Source organism: Anoplophora glabripennis, unplaced genomic scaffold, assembly GCF_000390285.2.
Source record: "Anoplophora glabripennis isolate ALB-LARVAE unplaced genomic scaffold, Agla_2.0 scaffold549, whole genome shotgun sequence".
NCBI classification, from domain to species: Eukaryota; Metazoa; Arthropoda; class Insecta; order Coleoptera; family Cerambycidae; genus Anoplophora; species Anoplophora glabripennis.
In genome coordinates, this window is record NW_019416986.1 from 77,062 (window position 1) to 102,478 (window position 25,417).

At 31.9% G+C, this 25,417-nt stretch overlaps 2 protein-coding genes across 2 annotated transcripts in view; both read left to right on the forward strand.

Moving 5' to 3' along the window:
- Positions 1-763, forward strand: part of LOC111692070 — a 14,130-nt gene extending 13,367 nt beyond the window's left edge. Inside the window, exons 6-7 of the mRNA XM_023455771.1 lie at positions 588-616; positions 725-763. Of these exons, the coding sequence (XP_023311539.1) occupies positions 588-616; positions 725-763 (68 nt within the window). The remainder of the gene's footprint in view (positions 1-587; positions 617-724) is intronic.
- Positions 764-1,646: 883 nt separating this feature from the next.
- LOC111692071 lies at positions 1,647-24,089 on the forward strand. Its single transcript, XM_023455772.1, has 6 exons — positions 1,647-1,893; positions 9,203-9,308; positions 11,866-11,967; positions 15,560-15,665; positions 19,354-19,515; positions 24,039-24,089. Exons 1-6 carry the CDS (start codon positions 1,647-1,649, stop codon positions 24,087-24,089), a joined length of 774 nt encoding a protein of 257 aa, XP_023311540.1.
- The last annotated feature ends 1,328 nt before the right edge of the window (positions 24,090-25,417 follow it).

Below are 25,417 nucleotides of genomic sequence, written 5' to 3' on the forward strand. Positions count from 1 at the left end.
TATTGTTATGATATTGTGTGTGTACGAGAGTTTATGTTAGCGCCAAAAAAAATTTTATTGTTGTGATATCAATTTGGTTTTGGTGTATTGGTGTTTGTATACCTTTGCCCTACCTAGCTCTAGACTCCTCTCAGTAGTCGGTTCTATTCACTATATGCTTTAGCAAGAAACCACACACAATCACAGCTATAAATACAAAAGGTTTATTAATAAATGAATTTATTATTGTTTTGATATCTATATGTCAAAATTTGTCAGTAAGAACTGTTAAACACAACAGTCAATATTTTGAAGTATTTCACACTATTTCCAAAACCTTAAACAAGATGTTATATCGATACGACTGTTATAATTAAATTTCACGTATGACTGGTTGCATACATTAAGACATTGACATTTAATCTTATAACTTCTTGTTTAACAAATGGTTATTTATTTCTAAGATTAATATTGATAATTTTACAAAGATTGGCCAATTTTGATTATGTTTGATATAGTTAAATAAATTTGTTTAATACGAAATTAGTGACTTGCTAAACTTTTTATATACTAACTTTTTACTTTTGAAAATCTGTATCAAACTATTTCGTATACGACTTTTACTTTTATTATAAAGGTACTTTTTATACGTATTATCGATAATGACTTATCGACTGATTTCTCTCCTTTACTCTGCTTGATTGTTTTCCTAAATTCTGGTCTATCCTATCTCGCTTACTTTCAGGAACCTGTCGACTATGCTGCTTTCTTACTGGTCTCCTAGTCTCTGCTACTGATATTCGGTTTTCTTACTGCTCTGCTGGATCCTGCTACTGATATTCCGATTTCTTACTGTCCTCTGGAACCTTCTACTGCTATTCCTCGTTCTTTCTGTCTTCCTGGACCTTGTTTGTTGGTACTCCGCTTGTCTCGTATTTCTTGAGTTACTTATTTTACCACTTGGTACTTTTATATTCTCGATTTCTCCCACTTGAATCTTTTTATACTCTCTCGCTCATTAACTACTTATATTTCTATAGGTTTTCTTTTCTTTCTTCAACAACTGTCGTTTTTCAAAATATTTCTGTAACTAATCAATAATAATCTATTTTCTTTTTTACTATCTTGATTTTTCTTTCCCTTATAAAGGCCTTTCCACATATCTTTTAACGTGCCATTTTCCTTTTGTAATTCACTTCACTTCACTTTCTCCTTTGCACTTATACACCCTATTCTACTTTCTTTACAATCAATTTTGCCTTATACTTCAAAATATTTCTTATTTTATAATATTATTTGACCTTTCTAGTGACTACTGAATTCCTTGTGGATCCCACTTTAAATTTGACATTTTTTTGACATATCCTTTTAATTAATGTACAAAATTGTCTTTAGATCTTAATATCTTTTATTAACTCTTATTCTACCTTATTTTTTAACTATTTAATCAATCTCTGGCATTTTAACTTTTGTTTGATATCTACCAATTCTGCATTTTAATTAATTTCAACTATATTTTTTTCGCAGATGTCGTTCCGTGGTTGATAGAAGTTTCTGTCGAGCTCCTACTATTTATACTGTTCTTCTGTTATAGTGAGCAAATTTTATTATCAGTCTTTAGTGAAAATTGTGCATTGTTTTATCGACTCCCTTGTCAACGACTCAACATGTCTAAAATGGGGCCCACTGTTAAAGAAGTAAGTGCACGTGTTGATAAATTAGCAGAGCAGTTTGAAAAAGGCCTTGAAGCATTCAAACATAGGTTTTTGAGTAAAAACCCTTCGCCCTTAGTATCTGATATACACAGTAAGTTTCTTGAGGACTTTAAGAGGTTCGAAATTAATATTATTATGTCTCTACGTCAAATAAAAGAGGACATAAAGGGTCTTCAGGACAATATTGTAGCCCTTAATAGTGAGTTTAGAAGTAATCAACTTAGACGTAATCGTGGTACTTTAATTATACATGGATTTAGATCTGACAAGTATAGCCTCTGTGAAAATGTGGTTGAATTATTTAATTCCAAAATGAATTTACCAGTAAAGAAGTCTGATATCAATCAGTGCTATTATCTTGGTAGTAAAGAACAAAAAAGTGCTGTGCCAAGGTCTATTGTCGTTGAATTCTGTCAGCGCTGGCTACGTGATATGGTTTTCTTTAATAAGAAACAGTTAAAAGGTTCCCGTATTTTGATTTCGGAAATGTTGACTGCTGACAACTTGGTTATTTACAAGAGAGCAAGAGAAATCTACAAAACGGCGACATGGTCATTCAATGGTCTTGTTTACATTAAATTAGGAGAAGAAAGAAAATGCATTAGATCGGTGTCTGATCTGTTACTTGTTAGCGATGAAAAGGTTAATTAAAGCTTGGCTTTTGTGATGATTGTGTTTTTTAACAAGTAATTGTTTTACAACAGTTTTTTTTTCTTTTTTTTGTATCAATGATTACTTTAACTATTGCTTGTTTTGGATTTGTTTGAATTTCCTTATGTCTTGATATGTGTTTGAATCTTTGTTTATTTGCACTTTTTGCATTAATTCATTTTCACCAAGTATTTACTATTGTGTAATAATTAACTTGCTCCTATGTTTGTTTTATTGTTAATTTTTACTGGAGCTATACAGAGATGACCTACCTATATTTATCTTTTGAGTTTACTAATAACTTCGTGCAACTCTTTTCTTTATTTTTTTTTACGAATTTTTGCTATTAATTATCCTCAAGACATTTTCTTATTAATTACATTAATATCTCTTTATTGTGATATAATTATCTTATTGGTTTTCTTTCTCTTTTTATTTACCTTTGAATATATCTATATTATTTTTTAATTGAAAATCTAGATTTTGTATCACGTATGAATATTATTGCTGTCATGCTGTCTACTTAATAGTATAATGAAGATTGCGCACTTAAACTTACAATCAATTTTTACAGGTTTTAACGACTTTGTTAATTTAGTTCTGCAAAATGAATTTGATGTCGTTATGATTACGGAGACTTGGCTGAATGATAATATTGATTTACTTACTAGCGTACGATATTTGTTGAGAATTAACTGCATTCGACACCCGAGGTAGAAAGCATTGGCGGCGTCACGTTCACCTTGCAGTGCATACTATGTTTTACAGGTACGAAATGTATCATCCTGTGCATTTTTGTGTAAAACGTACCTTCCTGCACACCATTAATAAAAAACTTGGATTCAGGTGAAAGAAAACTAAGAACAATCGGCGAGCAGTAATAGATATACATTCACGCTGGCCATAATAGTTCCAACATTAGGGAGACAATTACAAGAACGGTTTGCTATCAGCCATATTAATCCGGGAGAATTACATATTGGCATGGCTGTTGCTTGACGTAGTTTAGATATTAGTAAAAATAAGTCAAAAATAATATATACACTCAAAATATAAGTTTTCGCCAAGAAAAAAAGTTGTGCTATTTGTAGGAAAAATAAACAATTGCAAAAATACTCAAAATTGACAAGTTTTTTCTCACATTTTCCAATATAACTTTTTAAATATGCACTTTACAGAAAAAACTATTACCGGTGAAACTGTTTGTTATGAAATTTGCAATTGTTTTGATACTCGTGCATATCATATTTTTGTTGCTAGATAGCCAAAACGGGGTAAGAAAGTGATGAGGTAATTTTGAAGCGTTCAACTGACAGGTAAGAAATTGTACAATTCTACTACAAATGTAGAGGTAAGTACTTTAAAGTATTATAAAACGAAATCCCAAAACCCGATCCAAATCGGTATAGTCGTGAAATGCGAGAATTTCCTACTAAATTTCAACGCGGTTAAAGTTAAGCATTTTAATTGGCGTTGATTTTTTTTACACACACTTGGACCCCTTAACTATCATATTATAGAATCGTTATAATACCAATTGTATTTTTTTAATAATTTTTGGAGCGATTTCAAAAATTCGAAAACTTTGACTTTATCAACAAATACTTTTGTGAAGAGGTTTTGCGGTTTGGAAAATATACCAAAGTATTAAAAAACAGTTCTCGAAAAAAAGCTTAACTTGAAAAAAAGCACGTTCAAATCGGTAGTGTAACCAAGTTATTGAGTGTCAAAGTCAACAAGCGTTAGCTGCAAAAATATACATAATATAACAACAACAAAAATTGAATTTGGTAGGTTCTTTCAGCACTACAAAAAAAAAAGATTGGATTATATGTCTCTTGTCTAGAACAGGATAAATGTTTTATATAACACCTTTCAAAACAAAATATTTTTCTTAATAGAGAATTTAAAGATTTGTTTAATATGGAAACATTGACACACGGTGGTAATCTTGACTCCGTACAGGGTCAATAAATAAACCCAAATCAGCAAACTATTAAAGCAAATATATGACATGTATATACCACAGTAATCAGAAAAAGTAGAGGAATTGAAAAATGATAAATGTTATAGTGTTCTATTTAAAAAACTAAAAATTGGTGCATTTCTTCGAAATCATGCACTCCATTATTTTATCATCGATTGCTTCGAAGTCGCAAGAGAATTTCCTAAAATTATATATCCCTGCTATATTTTCCTAGATAGAAGAGCAAATAAAAGGGGAAAGATGTTATGTGAATGCGCATGTGCATACAAAAAAAAACTGGTGGTGCGCAAAGTTCATTATCAGGATCCGTTTATAAAATCGCATCGCATTAAAAAATAGTTAAATATTTAAAATGTTATAGCATATTTGACAGAAAAAGACAAGCAATTGCCTTGGCTGCAAAAAAAAATCAAAAAAATAAATAATGTAACTAATAAGTTAAAATAAAAACTAAATGTGGCCAAAAAAAGGTGTGGGTAGGTTTTACTACTAGGGTAGGTTTTTAACTACTTAGTTGATTAAATGTTCAAACTGATGACCGCCCGCTTCCATACAAGAATAAAGATTTTGTTCGAAACGTTCACGCACATTCCGAAGCATTTTCTAGCAACGCTGGCTGTGTTGTATAGATTTTACTTTTTAGGTATCCCCAAAAAAAGAAATCAAGGGTCGATAAATCCGGTGATCGTGGAGGCCACTCAACGCTGCCTCTTCTCCCAATCCAATTCCGTAGAAAACGTTGGTCCAAATACTGACGGACAATTAACGCATAATGCGGAGGATCACCGTCCTGTTGAAAAGTCAAATGATCTTCATCATACTCTGGAACATTTTCAATAATATCAGTCAAGGCAGAGTCAATAGCGTCTTCCAGTAATTGCAAACGCATTTGGCCAGTCAAATTACTAGGTAGAAAAAAGGACCCACCAGCCGGTCACCGAAAATTACAGCCCATACATTTAATTTTTCTGGTTGCTGTGTATGCACCTCGTGAAAAACTCTTGGGTTTGAATCGGACCAATAGCGGCAATTGTGACGATTTACTGTCCCGTTTAAGAAAAAACTGCATTCATCAGAAAAACAGATGTTAAAAAGGAACTGTGGATCGTTCCCTGCTCGCTCACTCATTATTTCTCAAAATTGCAAACGGCGGTCATAATCATCCTCATGAAGTTCCTGGACTAAATGTATTTTGTATGGATGGAATTTATTCTTCTTCAAAATGGTTTCTATGCTAGTTCGATCGATCCCAGACACAGATGCCAGCTGCCTCGTACTTAATGTAGGCTCAAGATGAACTTGTCCCAAAACTGCAACTTCACTAGCTTCATTAACTATAGGTTTTTCAATTTCTCGGTTTTTATTGGCTACGTTCCCTGTCTCATGAAATTTTTTTACTAGCTCTAGAACATACTTCCTTCTGACATGTCGATCTTGATGTTGTTCATTAAATAGCTGAGCTGTTCTATTCGCACATTTATTGTTCATAAAGTAAAGCGAAATGACATCTACCCTTTCCGCAATGGAATAAACCATAATGTTTAATTTTTACAAACACAATTAAATAAACTACCAACCAACGCTTCCAAATAATACTAGAAAATAATTTTGAATCCACTAATTTTACGTTCATCGTGTGTGTATAGCATTCATTTCTGTTTTTTACAATTGTGTTTTTTTGCGAAAGTGATAACAAATCGCCAAAAACAAATGTAAGGCAAGAAATACTAAATTTATACCTTAACTCGAATGACTGACATTTTTGCCGTGACTAATTGTTTGTACACAAGTTTCAACTTTAAATTCAAAATTGTTAATAAGTATTGGTCGGAATTATAAAATTTAAAGTCTGTTGTAAAAAAAATTGTAAGAGCTTTCAAAAGAAATATTACTCAACCCCCAATGCCATTTAAATATTTTGGGGTGATGCTTACCCTTGCGTGGGAGTGAAAGTGGCGGAGTCAAAAATACCAGCAAAGAATATCCCACTTTAATCTAAAATTGACGGGTCTGAGCGTTCTCCTACAATCTTGACGCAGTTCCTGAAAATGGCTGTGTTTCGTTTTCATTTGACCACCCTGTATATTATTTATACTTTAACTTCGCTACAGAAACTCTGCGGACCTATCGAGAACTAAGAAGGAATATATGGTATATGTAGTATGTTTTAAATTATTGTCATTTTGCGTTGTACAAAATCCACCCACGGATTATGCAATCCTACGGTGAAAATTCCAAGGATACAACAAGCACCTAGAAGATTCCCAAACTCGTAGGTACTCGTAGAAGGCCTACATAAGCCCCTCGAAACCTCTAAATATTTCAGTTACTCACAGGAGACCTCGCCTAGCACTGATGCTAGGCCAGGCAGAGCATAAAAAAAGTTATGTAGATACCAGAGTACTGTACTAGAAGTATCGCCAGAAAACATTATATGCAACAAGGCTCAGTTGAAAGTTTCCAGGAAACCGTGCTATCCCGATGGTGTTTCAGTGTGGAAGAAGACAATCAAACAAATAAAATTGTCTCCACATTTATAGGAATCTAATTCCATACCCCCAAGCAATCCTTGAATGGGGTGATGAGAGAGGCGTCCCAACATCTTGACTGGCTCTTTTATCCACGAGCAGAAGACTCCCAGCACTGCAGGCAATACATGTAAATCTCAGTAAAAATGCATTTAGGGGAAATTTCCGAAGTAAACTGATGAAAGACGACAATAATTATAAAATGTGTCGTAGCTTTGATATTAAGTATAGTATAAATAGTTAAAGTAATAAAAAATTGTGCCAGCCTTTAGTGTAATATGTATACTTCAGTATTTCAATTATTCCACATGGATCAATATTTAATGTTGCAGTTGCAGTTTATATAAATCTTTGAATAGATGGGCGTTGATTTTAAATGGCCGTCGTACTTTAAATACGCAATCGTTGTAACGTACAGGCCATTTGGTGAACGCCATTAGCTTCATTCTGATAACAGCAGGCGCTGCAAAATGGAAAGTACTTTCTGTTTGAAAGCATTTCTCTTTCTCGGCGTAGATCCTAACCGTCCTATAAGAAAATGGCTTGTTACTTTCAACAACTTATTAGCAGCATGGATTATGTCTCTNAAGTCTGTTGTAAAGAGAATTGTAAGAGTTTTCAAAGGAAATATTACTCAACCCCCAATGCCATTTAAATATTTTGGGGTGATGCTTACCCTTGCTTGGGGATGAAAGTGGCGGAGTCAAAAATACCAGCAAAGAATGTCCCCCTTTAATCTAAAATCGACGGGTCTGAGCGTATTTCTACAATCTTGAAGCAGTTCCTGAAAATGGCTCTGTTTCGTTTTCAATTGGCCACCCTGTATATAGCACTGTAAACAGTTCCTAGGAATTAGACAATAATTAATGATAACTAACGATGCAAAAGTGAAGCTTTTACATATACGAAGTGCAAAAACTTAAAAGCTACAAATAATATAAATACTAAACTAAAATTAGGCTTATCTGGAATGAGTGCGTAAGTTGTCACGGGGTGGTAATAGCAGTTCCGGCACTAAATACTATTTCAAGAAAGACGGTAGCGTGCAGCAAAACCAACAGTGAGCAAGCGAGGGGTTCACCTTGCTGAAGTACCATATAGCAAAGTGAGCTTTCAGTGTATTGTGTAGGCTACGGCAGCTTTAACTCGATCGAGTAACCAGTAAACGGGTACCAAGTGAGAATGTGACTACATTTTGCTTCTAACCTCACTACCTACCTAGGTTGTTGATCGGCCTTAAAGTGAAAATTTCTCAATTCTTTACTATGGGCATTAAAATCCAACTACTAAGGCTTAGAAAAATACCAAAAATATTCATTTTGTCCAGATATTTCTTCGAAATATCCGCAATTTGCGTACGGCACAAACGTGGCTCGAAATATCTATCGAAAAAGAAGAGGAATTTTTCCGACCATTCAACCAATTCCTTTCTCAGTTCATTAGAGGAATTTTAGATCAACCTGCCGTACGACGATTAAAGAAGATGACAATTGATTTATAAAATCTGACAGCTATTTTCAAACCAAAATAGAAAACTGAGGTTAATATTTAATAACTTAATTGGATGGCGGTTTTTATTAAGTTTTATTTGCAGATCACAAGGCTCACATAAAGATAGTTTCCCGAATATTTACATTATTCTACCCCAGGAATAGTGTATCCACATAACCTGTACCATTTATAAAAGTAAAAAATGACTTGCAACAATGAATTTTTCAGCAATTGTTGATAATTTGTTTAAATTTAAAAAAAAATCAAAAACTGACTACACCATTCAATTGTACGGAAAAAATACAAATAAACTGTCTCATTGTTTGACCCGAAACTATTTTTGTACATTATTGTTCTAAACATAGTGAAGTCGAATAATGAATAAATAAAATAAATAATAATTTTTTTCCGTAGGATCGATTAGTGTACTTTTTTTTTAAGTTTGATGAATTCATAGATATACAGTGTGTCCAAGATAAGGATGGGATAGCATTAGGATCTAGGAGATGGTAAGAGATACGGGGTGGCTCAGATTAGAAAAAAATTGTGTTTTCATATACCTAAGAATATTCTGTTTAGAAAGTTTTAAAATCCCAGGTAGTTCCAGAGATATCCGGAAAAAAAACGAAATTTTGCAAAATTGTTTCATTTTTTTCTGGCTTTATTTGAAAACGAATTTTAAAATAAATTACATATTTACAATGCTACTTTTTTCGCTCTATACAATGGCGTCAACATTTTTGCAATCCGACGTTTCGTCTTCGAGGGGCCATCATCGGGTTAATTTTTTTAAATACGTCGCTGCTATTTTTATGACAAAATCTAAAGTCATTTTTAATTCTGAATTAGAGGANNNNTTAGGGATCTCAATCTTAAGGATATCGAAAATGACCAGGATGTTGAAGTGTATGTTCGGAACATGAAGAAGATAATCAAACATCAACAGTTACTTATGAGGTTAGTCTGATTCATTTTAAATTAACTAGCTTACTTTTAACCACTGTTTGAAATAGGTTGCATGAAATTTTTTATTTACGATCGTGTCCAAAATAGCAATGTTTCACATAATTTCCAGTGTAAAAATTAGCTTCTGTAAGGACCTGTGCAAAAAGAGTGTATCACAGAATAAGTCTGAAACGTGTAACCACCCAGTGTTCATACGTAAGTGAGCTTTCCTTGCCTGGTTATCATTATTTCCCACATTTACTTTACTGTCATGGTCCTTTTTATAATTATCTTGGATGCTTGACCATGAGTCTATATCTTTTCAGTAGCCGATTGCTATTAATTAGCTTATATTAACTAGAGTGGTGCATATTTGCATTGTGCAAATATTTTTGTTTCATTTTTTTGCCAAAGTGAGGTTTAGCTAAGCTTGAATATTAGATTTCTTGCAGTGTACAGATTTCACCCGAATTACAAAGGGAAAAGCAAGAATTACCAGACGTAGGTATAGCTTTGTAGGCAATTTTCTTTGTAAATATTAGTTAGTTAAAACGGAAAATTTTTAAATCATATCTTTCTTTTTAAATAGATTATCTTGTAAATTATTTGCTGAAAACATGTGTAGCTATTACACCTAGCATACCATTGTTAAGATTAGTGACATTTTACTGCATATATTATAATTTAAACAATTTCTATTTTACTATTATTTATTAAAAATGTACTTGAGCAATTTAAGATCAAGCGATCATCATCATCACTTGGCAACTGTTATAATTCTGCCCGTAATAGCTGCCGTCGGGGTCAGAAATAACAATTGTTTCTTATAAAGGCCAGTAGTTAAAGAAATAACGTTTGTTGTCAAAATTCTATTATGGTTGTATTAAATGTAATGTATCATTAAACGACATGTATTAGTGATTGCTTCATTTACAATTTTGTATATTTTATCCATGCTGACCATTTTTAATTTCTTTGTTCGGTATCCCACAAAACTGCTTTAAATAAGTGATTAATAGTCCAGGAATGTTAGACATAAAAAGAGGAATAAGCGAACTTTTTTACTTTGAAATTTGTTTATAGAAAAGTGTAGGTTTTGAGGTCAGAAAACATATGCCACACACGCAACCACCAGCAACATACAGCATTTTACTATACTTCTATGAACAATTTCGATTTTCCCAATAGTTTTCCCGGATATTTTTCAAATGAAGTACAGATTATGAGAAAATTAATGTTTTGGAGCCAAAATAATGTTAAATTCATTTTTAAATAACAAAAGTGATTTAGAGAAAAGAAAATTGCGGAAAATTCTTGGAAAATCTTATCTAGTTTTCCGAGGTTTGAATATTTATAAAAAAACGTATAATTTTATAGGTTTTCGAACATTACGAATTAATTATACGCTTTTTAATATTTTGCAAAGAAATATATTTTCTTTGAAATTTTTTTGCGACAGCGATGAGGCAGTTATACATAAAAAACCTAGGTATGGAAATCCCATAATAAATAAAAAAAAGTAGTTTTTTAATTATATATAAATAAAAAAAATTATAAACGTTTAATAATACCTTTTTTTATTATGCCAGTTAGCTTTCCTATTGTCATAAATTTATAGTTCCAATTTCATTATAAAACTAAAGAAAACAGAATTTCCTGGAAAATATTAAAAGGTGCATAATTAATTCGTAATGTAGACCCTCGAAAATCTATAAATCTACGTTTGTTCATAAATATTCAAACCTCGGAAAACTATACTTATAAGATTTACTAAGAATTTTCCACAGTTCATTCATTTATTTTTTTATTTAAAAAGAATTGACCATTATTTTAGCTCCAAAACATAAATTTTCACATAACCTGTACCACATTTAAAAAATATACTGGGAACCATTGGCAAATTCGAAATTTTTCAAATGAGCAATTTTGTAGTAGCAGTAGCATTTTTGTATTTTAATTTTGAACCATTGTTTGAAACTTTTTTCGAAAAAAAACGCATCTTCATTGAGATATTCGCAGTTTTATATAAAAAAAATCTCATAGTAAAAAAAATGTATTAATTTTTTTCTTATTTTCCTGTGTTATAACTAAAATTAGTTAAGATCGATATCTTTTTCAGCTACCAGTAAATTTTCAGTAATTCCAATCAAAGACTCGACGGTTTCGTATGGTTTATCTTTTCTGAAAAAAAAGGAATAAGAACACGCCTGTCGTTGAATTGTTTGTACATCAAATCATATTACTTTTGTGACATCTCAGGTATTTAAATTGACAGCGTGAGTGCGATTTGTTGAACTTTTAGGAGGGAATTATTTTCAAACTCGTCTACATTATTATTAACGTTATGAAACATTCGATATTTTTATTAAAACTGTTACGAATAATACGTTTAATGGCAATATATCTTCTTTAATACCCATTAATATCTATTAATTATTCCTTAAAGAGATAATAATATATCTTTTAAGGCTTAAACCCATCGCCTTACATTTCTGCAAGTTTGATGTTCAATATTTTCTGTCTCATTTCTATTTATTAATGACAAAAAAATAATTCAGTTTTTTTCCAGATACGTCGACGATTTAAATACAATATTATGTGTGCCAGTTGCGCTGTTGATTGTAACTAACATTTCCATAATGTGTATAGCTATGTATAATACAACAGTAAAGTAAGTATTTTTTTGGTATGAAGCAGAACACAGAACTGAACTTAATGTTTACAAAGAGTTGAGTAAATAATTAACACATAACTCGAATATGTATTAATCGGTTTTGATTATTTTTGAGGTATTGCTTTCAATCTACAAATTTTGTTATTATACAGTGTTTTTTAAAACTCACAACTCCTGCAAAATTGATGTAATATCCGTTCAGAACATTTTCCTCTTTCGGGCATTCAGTTTGATCACGTAGCACCTATGTGATCACCTATCAAATAAAAAATAGTCGTCATTTTTGCCCAAAAGAGAAAAAAGTTATGAACGGATATTTTCACCATACATCAATTTTGTAGGAGTTCTGAGTTTTAAAAAACACTATAAAACCAAAATATGTAAATTGAAAACAAAGTCCATATCCCAAAAGTAATCAAAATTGAATACGTATTCGAGATATCTACAAAAATCAAAAAATTTTCATGAACTTTGCGGCCATCTAGCGGCGAAACGAATCGATTTCGAATATAGGCGAATTAACCTAAATCTACCTATTTTGAGTCCACGAATCCGTGTTCTTTCGTTGTACATGTTATTCTGGGACACCCTGTATAATCTAATTTTTAAAGTGAAAAATTTAAGACCGAACGATGTTTTTTAAAGAAACAAATGATATTTTTATTTTCAAATAAACTGATTACTGTTGAAGAAATATAATTTTCAGCAAATTGCACAAACTCATGAGTCAAATATCGACTAAAACTCAATATAGTGTAATGTAATGTACAATGTATAGCAATATTAAATACTCTAGTCGAATTAGATCATAAAACCTGAAAATTAAAAAAAAAATGTTAGTAGATTAGTGCCATTTTTTATTGCACTGTATGACGGAGAAGGGTATGTGGAATGACAATATCAAAAAAATAACTCTAAAGAAATGACGCTAAGTTGGCAAATTTCAAATAAGTGACAAATTTACGTGTTTTTAACTTTTTTTAGTGCCCATGAAAATTTAGACGGCCGACCAATGGGAATATTGGTTATTTTATGTTGTACGTACTTAAATTATCTACAATTATTCATTATTCACTAATTTGTTATTTGTAAAATAAAGATAATGCGCGGGAATACCAGTTTTTGAAAATTGCGTATTATTATTGCAAAAGCTATGGAAAATGCAGTCAATCCAAACGCGTTTATTACCTGACTATCAATGTAAAACTTTCTGAAAGTAAAAGTTTAGCCCTTTCTTGTCTCTAAAATCCCGGTCTGATACATCCAATAGTTAATTAACAATAAACTTATAAAAAAATCTTGTGAACAAAGAGACGTAGACGGTCCCTCTTTTTTTAATAACCATAAAAACAATCTCTATTTAATACGAAAAGAGCGAATTCCTGAGTGGTTTTTGATTTGTTTATAACGTTGTTTTGCGCGTCCTACTTTGTTAGTTGTAAAGGGCTACTTGATTTCAAATTTTTCAAATTTTTCTTTTTCGATACGTATCTTTGAATCTATTAGAACCTATATCTACAGTGATATAAACTTCTAAAATTAAGTTTAGTAATTAAATAATTAGTTGCAAAGAAAACAAACGAAATTATTTAACAAATACCTGGAGCAACAATTTCACAGTCATTCGAATCGGCCTTTGGCATACATTTTGGTCTTTGGATTGGCCGTCTTTTCCATAAATTTCAGCAACCTCCATCTCTTTTTGCAATAATAATGCATAATTTTCGGAAATTGATTATACCTCATTCAAACTTTATTTTACAATTGGTGAAATATGACTTTAGATACTTTAAATTGTAAATTGCCTACAACAAAAATGACTAATTTTCCGATAGGTCGTCTAAACTTTCGTGGCAAGTAAAAACAGTGAAAAAACACATGAATTTGCAATTTGCCAACTTAGCATCACTTCTTTCCAGTTACTTTTTTGATATTATCATTAATAGATATTAAAATTTATATTAATCTATGCAGTAAAAAGAAATTAGGACTAATAGCTAGTGATTAACGTAAATTATCACTACATATAAAACCATTTTTTTTTCGGATCGATACCATACGATTCTTATAGTTATTAATTTTTGCAATAACGTCTGACATTATACGCAAGCGGTCATTTTTAAACAAAATTAATCACTTGACCATATATTTCACATGTCCCATTTGAAAAAAAATTAGTGCCCATAATGAACTGTCCTCTCAGTGTAGAACATAGCAGCAATTTGGCCTAACAGCTTAAAATTATTACTTCCAAATATATTTTCATTCACCTCAATGATTTTTGTTATACGAGTACATATACAGGGTGAATCATTAATACTTACACACAGCTTAGTGGCATATTGTTAACGCCCAACTATAGTGATTGAGCCAAACATGCCTTAGTCAATTGTTGCTCCTTTTCGTTCTACAGGGTGTTAAAGTTGAAAAAATATTTTTACTTTTTTGCTATATTTTAAGTATGTATGGACCGATTGTTTTGAAAACTTGTATTTTATTTTTAAGGTGGTAAATACGAATATGCAAGCAGTGTTGGGGTCGCGTCTAGGGGGCGCTAGTTATACTGTCCTATCGATGTAAAAACATGTATAACTTTTAGTATTTTACTATTTTAAATTTTTTAACTAGAAATTATTGATTTACCTTTAATTCTAAATAAAAAGGGTGTACTTGTTACAAATCTATAATCTCAACCGTTTTCAAGCTACAGACATTTTAAGTTTTTGAGATTCGGCGGGAATTAAATTAACAAAAATTATTTTTTCCAAAGTAGTTTAACATAATAAATTGACAACACATTATACTCGAGAAGTAAGAGAATATCTTAATAGAAATTTCTCGCACCATTGGACGGGGTAGGGAAATATATATCTTGGCTTGCACGTAGCCCTGATTTAAATTCGCTGGATTTTTCTTTTGGAACTATCTTAAATTTCTAATTTACAAAGACGTTATTAATAGTCAAGAACAACTGCGGACAAATATTCAAGAATCAGTTCATATATGCAAACAACATAGAACATAACATCAGACAAAATGTTTAAACAAGTGAATTGAAGTCGCTGGTGGTTGCTTTGAGAATCTTTTATGATTAATAATTTATTAAGATATGCATAATAAAATTTAATTTTCAGTTGCTGTAATGTTTGTCTTAATTCTTAATTTATGCTTGGCATCTTATGACCTAATTTTCTAATTTAATTCCCACGGAATCTCAAAAAATTAAAACGTCTGTATTCGAGATATGGTTGAGTTTATCGATTTCTAATAAGTATACCTTTTTATTTGGAGTTGAACATGGTTCAATAATCTCTAGTTAAAAAATTTAAAAAGTTAGACATGTTTTTACATATCCGTATTTGCCACCTCAAAAAACGTAAAACTACAAATATTCAAAACAATCAGTCCATACATACTTAAAATATAGCAAAAAATCGAAAACATTTTTTCAACTTTAACACGCTGTAGAACGAAAAGGGGCAACAACTGGCTAAGGCATGTTTGGCACAATCGCGATATTTTGACGTCAACAATCTGCCAGTAAGCTGTGTACCATTGTTAATGACTCACCCTGTGTAATCTATTTCAGTGAAGGGAATTTATTTGTTCAAGTTAGACTGATTGTGACAATAGTATGTATACTCACAGAATCTTTTTTTGTGTATGGCTTTCCCGCACAAGTAATGATGGACCAGGTATGTATTAAAAGAATACTGTAAGCAATTAGACACAGTCACATATTATATAGTGGCGGATTTACATATTTGCCGCCAGTAGTCTATTCAAATTTTCCCGTCCCTACCGACGCGACGTCTGCAATTCGATACCCTAGTTCACAATCATATTAATTATAATTTTCTTGTCAATGAAATTGTATGATTTGTGCACTATCGTCCTAATTACACCACCTTTTTCCCGTAATTAGTGTTATTGTAAATTCCTAGATTATTTTCACAACCGAAATTAGTTAATATGGCACAAGAAAATAGTTTTTGGGTAGAAATTGTAGAAAAACTTATCTAAATGCTCACACATATTACATGTTGAATTGTTTGTGTGGATTTAAGGGGGCGATTTAGTATGTATATTTTTACCGTGTAACAGAGCTTCAGATGAGGATACAAATCATCGAAGAAACTAACATACTTGGAGATTATTATCTATCAATGTATTCGCAATGGTTGCCGCTAGTTAGTGAGATAATTTTCAAGGTTCATGAGAACATAAGAATAATTTAAATAAATGCCAAAGTACCTGAATTTTAACCATACTGTTAGTCTGTTAATATATTGCATTTACGACGGAACTAGGTCAGGCACAATAATCAAACTACTTCACTCACTAAAACGGACACCTAGGATCATTTGTATTTAATTTTCAGATTAATATTTATTAATAATTCTATAATTTGTGTCTTCGAATAAAATGACAACATTTGACACACGACTGCATATTTATTTCATATTTAAACCAGTATTGTAGTGATTTCTATCTAAATAAAAGAATTTGTAAGTATAATTAGTTTGCATACTCTGTCACAGGTGTCGCTACCCTTGAAAACGAAAGCGAAAACACAGAGTTGGCTTATAAAATGCGTACTAAAATAAAGCATAATGGTCTAATATTATCTTTGATATATAAATATGGGCAATTTTTTAAAATTACCTAAGTAATAAGATTTTGTAAAGCTTAAGTAGTACGAAAATATAACGCATAAAAAAACAATAATATGTACTAATTTTTCTTTATTAATAATAAAGATTAAATTTTACGTACAGGGTGTCCTACATAAAATCGTTATTTATATTCTAGCCTTGGTAGCTTCAAAATAAATTTACAACTTAAAAATTAGTCTGGCTCAGGTAGATTTCTTTTTCAATCTACAAATCAGTAGCTACTTACCGATAAGGAGGAAACCACTGGATATTTAGTGAAAAAAGTGACCACCAAAAAAGTTATTCATTCTTGAATATGAATATAACTAACACAATTTTAATTTCATATTGTCTTAACAATCAACTTATTTTTAGTCACTTAGTGTAATAAAAAAGACATTGAATTTAAAATGTTTATTTTTTTAATTTCTTTTCTTGAGTTTCCATTAGGTATACCTACAAGTCGGGTCTTTACATTTCCTTTTTGCCTTCTTAAAATGAACTAAATGCAAATATGAGAATAAAGTGATATTTCATTACATAAAATATAAGTTTGATGTGGCGGGGAATTCTAGGACAAAATATTTTTCAAATATGCTCCTTATGTCCTATCGCGTTGCAAAAAATATATATTTTTGTATTTTCTGTTAAAGCATAACATACGACAGCGGCACTAAAACTTTGCTGCCCTGCGTTACTCCTCGATGTATACAGGGTGAGTCATTCAAGAGGCTCACCATGGGTGTCTCGCTTCTCTTTTATTATAAGAGATTAGAGTTGTGTCGAGATGATTTAAACCGGGTCCGATCTTTTCATTTAGACCCGGTCTTTTCAATAATTTAAATTTCGCGCCATTTTATGGCCCCAAAGCAGATTAAAATGTTAAATATTGACCCCACCCTACTTAGGTACCGGAAAGCTCTCAAGTTTTTAAGAATTTTAATTTTTAATTCTGTACCTAATATTAATAAATGCGTGGAGGCAAAGACATAGTTTGGAAATTATTTGATTGCATAACTGATAACTAACCCTTTTTATACAAAACAGTTAAAAAGAGGGTTTGAGTTTAAACCGGGTCATTTCAAATGGGTTTAAACCGGGTTGAAACCCTCAGAAGACCCAATCTTTTCCCATCTCTATAAGAGATACTTACAAATTTGGTTAAATTAGAACAAAGTTACGCAATTATGAGGCTAAAAATATGGTACCAAGAAGTCAAGAATATCTCAATTTTTGAAATACATATTTGGGAAAAACTGAAATTTTTAAAAATATAATTTATTTTTTTTTGTCAAACACACACCAAGCAACAAGTTTAAATTTTAACGTTTCGTTCTTTATTTGGCCTTCCATCTTCAGGTGTCCTAACATAGATTTGTTTCTCTTTGTTTTGACTTTTGGCTCAGTAGAATATTTAGAAGAAAGACCTTTTTGTAAGGGTTAAACTTACGTTTAAATGCTAAATTAAAAAAATTGTGAGATAACCAGGTTAATATATCTTGATATATCTACGAAAAATAATATATCTAAGAAAAAATAACTATCTTATACTTTTGAAATAGAGAGCAAAAAGTGTCAATGAAGATGTGTTTGCAGATTTTCAATATTGTTTCAAATAAGGCTAGGTACAAAAAAGAAAATAAAATTTCAGTTTTTCAGTTTTTCGCTTATATTTCCAAAAATAAGCCTCTAATCGACATGAGGTATACTTATTGATTTTGTTCCTGAGGAAATTTGCTACAAGAGTAGGCTTTTGCGAAAGTTCGCAAATTTTTTTTATATTGCGAAATTAGCGGTGAATAGAAAAATGTACTAAATTTTCAGAATTAAATAAAAATAACAAATTTGACTGAAATTGGATGAGACTACAGGAAAAGATAACTGTTGGGGAGCTCAACAAATACCTGCAATCCGGACCCCAAAAAATGTGAAACTATAAACATTAGACTGTTGACTATTCCATGTTATAGTTACTTGTTTTAAGGTCACTTTTGAAGAAGAAACTACATGTAATTTTAAAAACCGTATTTCTGTTTTTATAATGAAGGAATAGTAATTATAAGATTATTTAAGCTTATTAACTAAAAATTATTGCCTACTTAATAAAAAAAATATTATTGTCCTCGGTAATCTATTACTGATTAATAAAATATTTAGTCTCTTTCCTTATAAGATTGTATGTACACAAATTGGAGCCGTTCCTGGAAAATCGGTTAAAAAACACAGCTTGAAGCGTTGGCCGCTAGGGGCTAGAGCAGCACTTGCTGGGGTCCCGCTTCGTGACTCACACTGGGCGATATTTTTTGTACAAAATCCCGTCATTAATAACATTTAAGTATATAAATATGAACCTTTTTAATTTTTGTAAAATACAAAAAAGTTTTGGCCCAAAACTTTTCTCCCCTAAAATCTGCCGCCCTATGCTGCAGCCTACCCAACCTACTTACACTGGTAAATCTGCCACTGTATAAAGTGTTTCTTTAATATTACGAAAAAGTAGGGCACTTTTCTACATAAACTTATTTTCAAAAACGAGTGTTATCAAAGTTACACCCTTTTAAAGGGTTGGATAAAAAATTCAGTTTTGATTTTATTTTTCACAAAAACACCCCTTAACTTCGATGTATTGGGAAATAAATTTATACGGAAAATTCCCCCGTAATTTTTGGAAAGGAATGGCTAAAGTTTTACGCAATACTAAAGAAATACCCTTTATAATTATTTTTAGTCAGAAGCAACAGCAGAGACTATATATTCTGAGTGCAAATGGTGCCTACCGAAATTGCGACATTTGCGAAACGATTTCCTGATTATGATGATGAGGAGTCAGGAAGGTGTTTCTATAAGGGCTGCAAATTATCACATCATTAATAATAGAACTGTTCTATTAGTAAGTAAAAAAGATCAATAGTTGTTAAAACTCTTTTATTATAATTCTATCATTCTAAAAACCAGAGCAGAAATTTGGATTGTTCTGTCATATACAGGGTCGTTGATATGTATGGAAACGGTCGATTATTTTCTAAAGTAAGACAAGACAACTATCGAAAAAATCATAAGACACCAACGTTTTAGGGTTTGTGAAATATATTACAATAAAGAAAAATGAAGTATACAGGATCAGTCAGAAAGTCATAACGAAACAAAGTTGTTTTTCCCTTAATGGAACACCCTGTATATAATTCCACATTTCAAATATTCTCGACATTCTAAACAAAATTCATATAGCACATCATGTAACTAAACTTAACCGTTTTCGAGATATTGAACTCTGAAAATCATTTTCTTATACAAAAATATTTTGTCCATTAAGTTTACAGTCCATCAAGTTACTTTTGAAAGTTTCTAGATACATAACAACCCCGGGTGCTTCTTTTGTCTAATAGTGATTATCTTGACAATACATGTCAAAAATACATACATTTAGTGTGAATAATTTTCTCGCAAAAATGGCACATTTAAGTGAAACCGAGCGATTTGAAGTTTTAATAATGATAGGATATATGTATACAGTACGCGCCTAAAGTATGGAGTAAATTCAGTAAAAACGAAACAATTTTTTTTTTATGAGAAAAATCCTCGAACAGGTCGATTTTTAATTTTAAAAATACATATTTTAGCATAAAAGGCAATTTTCAACCGTCATTTGTTTTCGAGTAATGACGTCATCGACATTTTTTTTAAATGGCAACCCCCTATTTTTTTCTTGATTCAGAAAGATCGTTTCATTGTCGATCCGACAGTATTAAAATGTTGCCATCTTACATAGGAAAATTTTCGAGTAAATGACGATTGAATGTTAGAAAACCCAAATCAATTAAAATAAAACAAACACGTTATCAAATATTAGTTTTTCGAAATGCCTGAAGTTTTTTATGGATCACGTAAATCTTTACAAAGTGTCACTGTCATACCGACTTTCTAAGTATTGTAAGCGATATAAAAAATATTGTTGAATTTAAAATATTATGGCACATTTAACTGTCACACAAAGAATTGAAAATTTAATTCTTATCGGATGCGGGGAGGAAGTTTGCGATTTATTTAATGAAAAACATCCAGATCGCCATATCAGCCAAACAACAGTCAGTAAGATGGAATCTAAATATAGAGAAACTGGCAATGTTGTAGATATTCCAAAACTTGGACGTCCAAGCGTTAGTGAAATTAGTCAGACCACAGTGATATGTATCTTGAGGGAGGAAAAATATTATCCCTACAAAATTCAACTTATGCAGGAACTCAATGAAGTCGATCCCGACCGCCGCTTACACTTTTGTGAAATTATGATGGATTTATGTCAAATAAATAGAGATTTACACCGGCAAATACTTTTTTCAGACGAGGCCACGTTTTGTCTCAATGGTACAGTGAACCGTCAAACTTGAAGGTATTAGCAGTCGGGAAAATCCTCATTGGATGACAGAGACACATACCCAACACCCACAGAAATTAAATGTGTGTGCTGGAATAGTAGGGCCTTTCTTCTTTGAAGGAACCCTTATAGGAGACAGATATTTAGAGTTTTTACAAAATGACCTTGTTCCAGCGCTTGCAGTAATTTTTCCTAACGATAATGATCCTCATATTCCTGATGACACCATATGGTTTCAGCAAGACGGTGCACCTCCGCACTATGCGTGCCCTGTTCGAGATTTTCTGGACAATAGGTCCATTCAGTGATATATAATTTTAAACTTTTTCTTTCATTTTCTGATAGTATTTAACCACCTAAACATATCTTAAAAAAATTAGGTCAATAGGATTAATAATAAGTGATATATTTAATTCTGAATTTGCAAGACCCTTAAAAAGCTCAACACTGCGGAAGAACAGGTAATGACGTCACGATACCGGCCACTCGGCGATCAAGTCGCGAGCAGTCGAAGAGATGTGTAGATATTTGCTATACTTTTACCTATATTATATACCTATATTTTTTTAGTGTATAAATAGAGTGTATAAGAGATATACATCAAGTCTTGTTGAAATGCATTTTTCACACTACATATTTATTATAAACATGAAATGACTTGGAATACCTAAATACATTTTCGGATTTTTCTCAATGATGTAAATGGTTCGCATTTCTACATTTTCGTTTGCGTTCGATTTTGTACAAATGTACCCAACGTACTAGACTCGGTACTTGTGGATGTATGCGACGACGTGTATGTGCCAGTAGTACTTTGACTAGTATTTGAAGCAACTAAGAATCACCCTCGTTTTTCTTTAGTTGCCCGTCTAGGGGGTTGTAAAATATTATTATTTAAATAAATTGCTTATAGGTCCCTCTCGCCACGTATTTCGACATTTTTGTGGAGGACAGGAACGTTTAGATGGGGTAGAAAATTTTTTTTTCGGCATAAATTTGAAAATTCTGCTCTAAATGTTTAAATAATAATATTTATAACCCCCTAGACGGGCAACCAAAGAAAAATGAGGGTGGTTCTGAGTTACTTATAGGTCCCTCTCGCCGACGTATTTCGAAATTTTTGTGAACGGGTACGTTTAGATAGGGTAGACATTTTTTTTTCAGCATAAATTTTAAAATTCTGCTCTAAATGTTCAAATAATAATATTTACAACCTCCTAGACGGGCAATCAAAGAAAAACGAGAGTGGTTCTTAACTACTTATAGGTCCCTCTCGCCGACGTATTTCGAATTTTTTGTGAACACGAACATTTAGATGGGGTAAATTTTTTTTCCGGCATAAATTTGAAAATTGTGCTCTAAATGTTCAAATAATAATATTTTACAACCCCCTAGACGTGCAACCAAAGAAAAACGAAGGTGGTTTTGAGTTGCATACCGTGGCTGGGGAAACCGTGGATAACATCACACAAACTTTTCATTTTTCGGTAATGAAATAAATATTTATTCGGAGTCGATCCTGAGGTACTTTTGCAGCCTGGAACAAAACGATATTTGTACAATCCTCGGTTTCGACCGATTTAGACATAAAAACAATGCTTAACGAAACTGCCACGCGAACCACACACCGTATGTATTAACACAGAAAGGAATGAGAGCGAGGGCGAGCGCGACCGGAGTGCTCTGCCAGTCGCCCGTACCGGTATTATGACGTCAGCAATGGTTGCTCAACGTTTTTCCGCGCTCTGTTTTCATTAATTTATTTCACACATTTCTCGTTGAAACAAAAAATTGATTTTTGGCATACTAACTAATTAAAGGGTAAACTTTTGAAATATGCAAAAAAATTCTACTGAATGGGCCTATTGTTTTCCTAGGAGATCGATCGGCAGACGAGGACCAATAGAATGGCCCGCGAAATTCCCATACCTTACACCCCTGGACTATTTCTTATGGGGCTACTTAAAGTCCAAAGTGTATGTTAATAGACCACATAATTTAGAAGAACTCCAACATTGTATTATACAGGGTCGGAAAGTCCCCATGGTTCATTGGCCGTTACGTGAGAGCGATAAAGAAAGTCATAGAAATCCATGCGATAGAGAAAGATGGCTATAATGAAGGCGTCTAATGGTCACCGCCCATTTCGCCCTTCCACAAACAAGAAGTGGATCTTATTTGTGGAAGGGCAAAATGGGCGGTGACTATTAGAGGCCTTCATTATAGCCATCTTTCTCTATCGCACGGATTTCTATGACTTATTTTATCGCTCTCACATAACGGCCGATGAACCATGGGGACTTTTCAGCCCTGTAGATGAAATACACAGTTACCCCAGAAATAATTCATAATGTGCAAGAAGAATTTCTACACAGACTTGCGTATTGTCAAAAAGTCGGTGGGTGGCAATTCGAACACTTAATTTAGGTAGAAAACTTAATGAATTGTATTTGCTTGACATAGGAATTGTTATTTTTTTAATCAATAAAATTTACGTTTTGTAACATTCAATCGTCATTTACTCGAAAACTTTCCTATGTAAGATGGCAACATTTTAATACTGTCGGATCGACAATGAAACGATCTTTCAGAATNAATCTAGTACTGTTTCCCTTGTATAATAAATATCTATTATTTCATTGAATATTACCGTCTACATGCCCTGGGTGAGGTGATTAAAATTTAGTCTACAGTAAATCATGTTCTCTAATAAGCAGGTTAACTGCAGGAAATTTGAGAAAAATAAAGTTTCAATTATTAAGATTAGAAAAACAAAAAATTCAACGTCCTGCATTTCAGTGAGATTATATTATTGGGCATGTGTTAATATAACTTATTTTATAAAATAATTAGAAGAAATATTCTAGACTACTTCGGAAACATTCAAAGTTCTTACACAGTCAGTACACAATTTTTAAAAAGTTTCTATAACATTTATAAATTGCTCCTATAATATATTCCCATTAAAATTCAATTAAATTAAGCTAGTACTACGTTATATAAAAAATGCATATCTTAATCTATAATTTTTATTGCAGATAATGAAAACTGCTTACAGCTTTTATACTTTTATGCAAAAAGTAGCATAAGCCAAGAGGGAGTTGATCGGTTAATTTTGCACAGAGCACTCAGAGCAACATTTCAATGCACTTGCACTCGAAGTATGTATTGTTGACATGCACAGAATTTTCCAGTGAAATCTGGAGCATTAAGAAATAGTGGATATTTTAAATGTACAGGGTGATTCAATAATAATTGTACATGCGCTAACTGGATAACCCTGGGTTAAAAATATATGAAAAATTGACAGATAAAATATAGGTTCTTACAGAGTTACAGGGTGTTTTATTTAAAAAATTTTAAATGGTTTTTGCCCATTACTTTAACCCTGTTTTATATTTCCTATCATACTTGACATAAAGTTTAGATACTTTAGAACATATTAAAGAATGCTACAAAATCGTTCATACCAGAGGCGCACGACAGGGGAAGAGAGGCAGTTTCCTATTCCTAACTTCTACGCCACTGGCGGAATTTTTATTTTGGTATAATTTTTTAATATACTATTCTTTCGTAAAATCATTATATCCCGAGATTTTTAAAGTTACTAAACATAGGGCTGCACAATCATTTTTATTTTATTATATAATTTATTTGTCATATTATTATTATTCAAGTCAGTATCTTCTGTCCTGGGATTGCGTTGCATTAGTTGAGTTAGGTTTTATAGTTACAGTTTATTATCATTAACATCATTTAAAATTTTTAAATAAAACACCCTGTAACTCCGCAAGGAGCCATATTTTATCTAAGCGTAATGTGTCAATTGTTCATATTTTCAGCCCAGGATTAGCGTATGTACAATTATTAATGAATCACCCTCTATATAATTCTTTACTCAATAATTAATAACGTAGAAATTATTTCACACAACTTAAACACTACTGTTATTATACATTCTAAGAAAACATGTAAAACACCGTAATGTATCTACTTATACTTATATATCACATTTAACAATTCAATAAAATTTAACGTATATCAATTGTCTGAGTTTTATTTTGTCGTTATCCTTTGCGTCCGTACGATATTTGTTGAGATTTATCTGCATTTAACACCCGACGTAGAAAGCATTGACGGCGTCACGAAGGTACGAAGTGTATCTTCCTGTGAGTTTTTGGGTAATTTCTTATTAAAATAAATCAGTGGAGGTAGAAAATAAAAGAAAAGAATTTAATTCCCAGTCAAAATTTGTCATGATTAACGCGTATAATTACCTACTGTAAGACAATTTTTCCAAATGAAAATAAAATACAATTAAGAAAGCGTGTTGCAGCTGCTACAGGAGTAACTTTAGTCACTATAGAGCTCTAAACAATGGCGATGGTGAATAATATTTAGTTCTTCTAAGAAACAC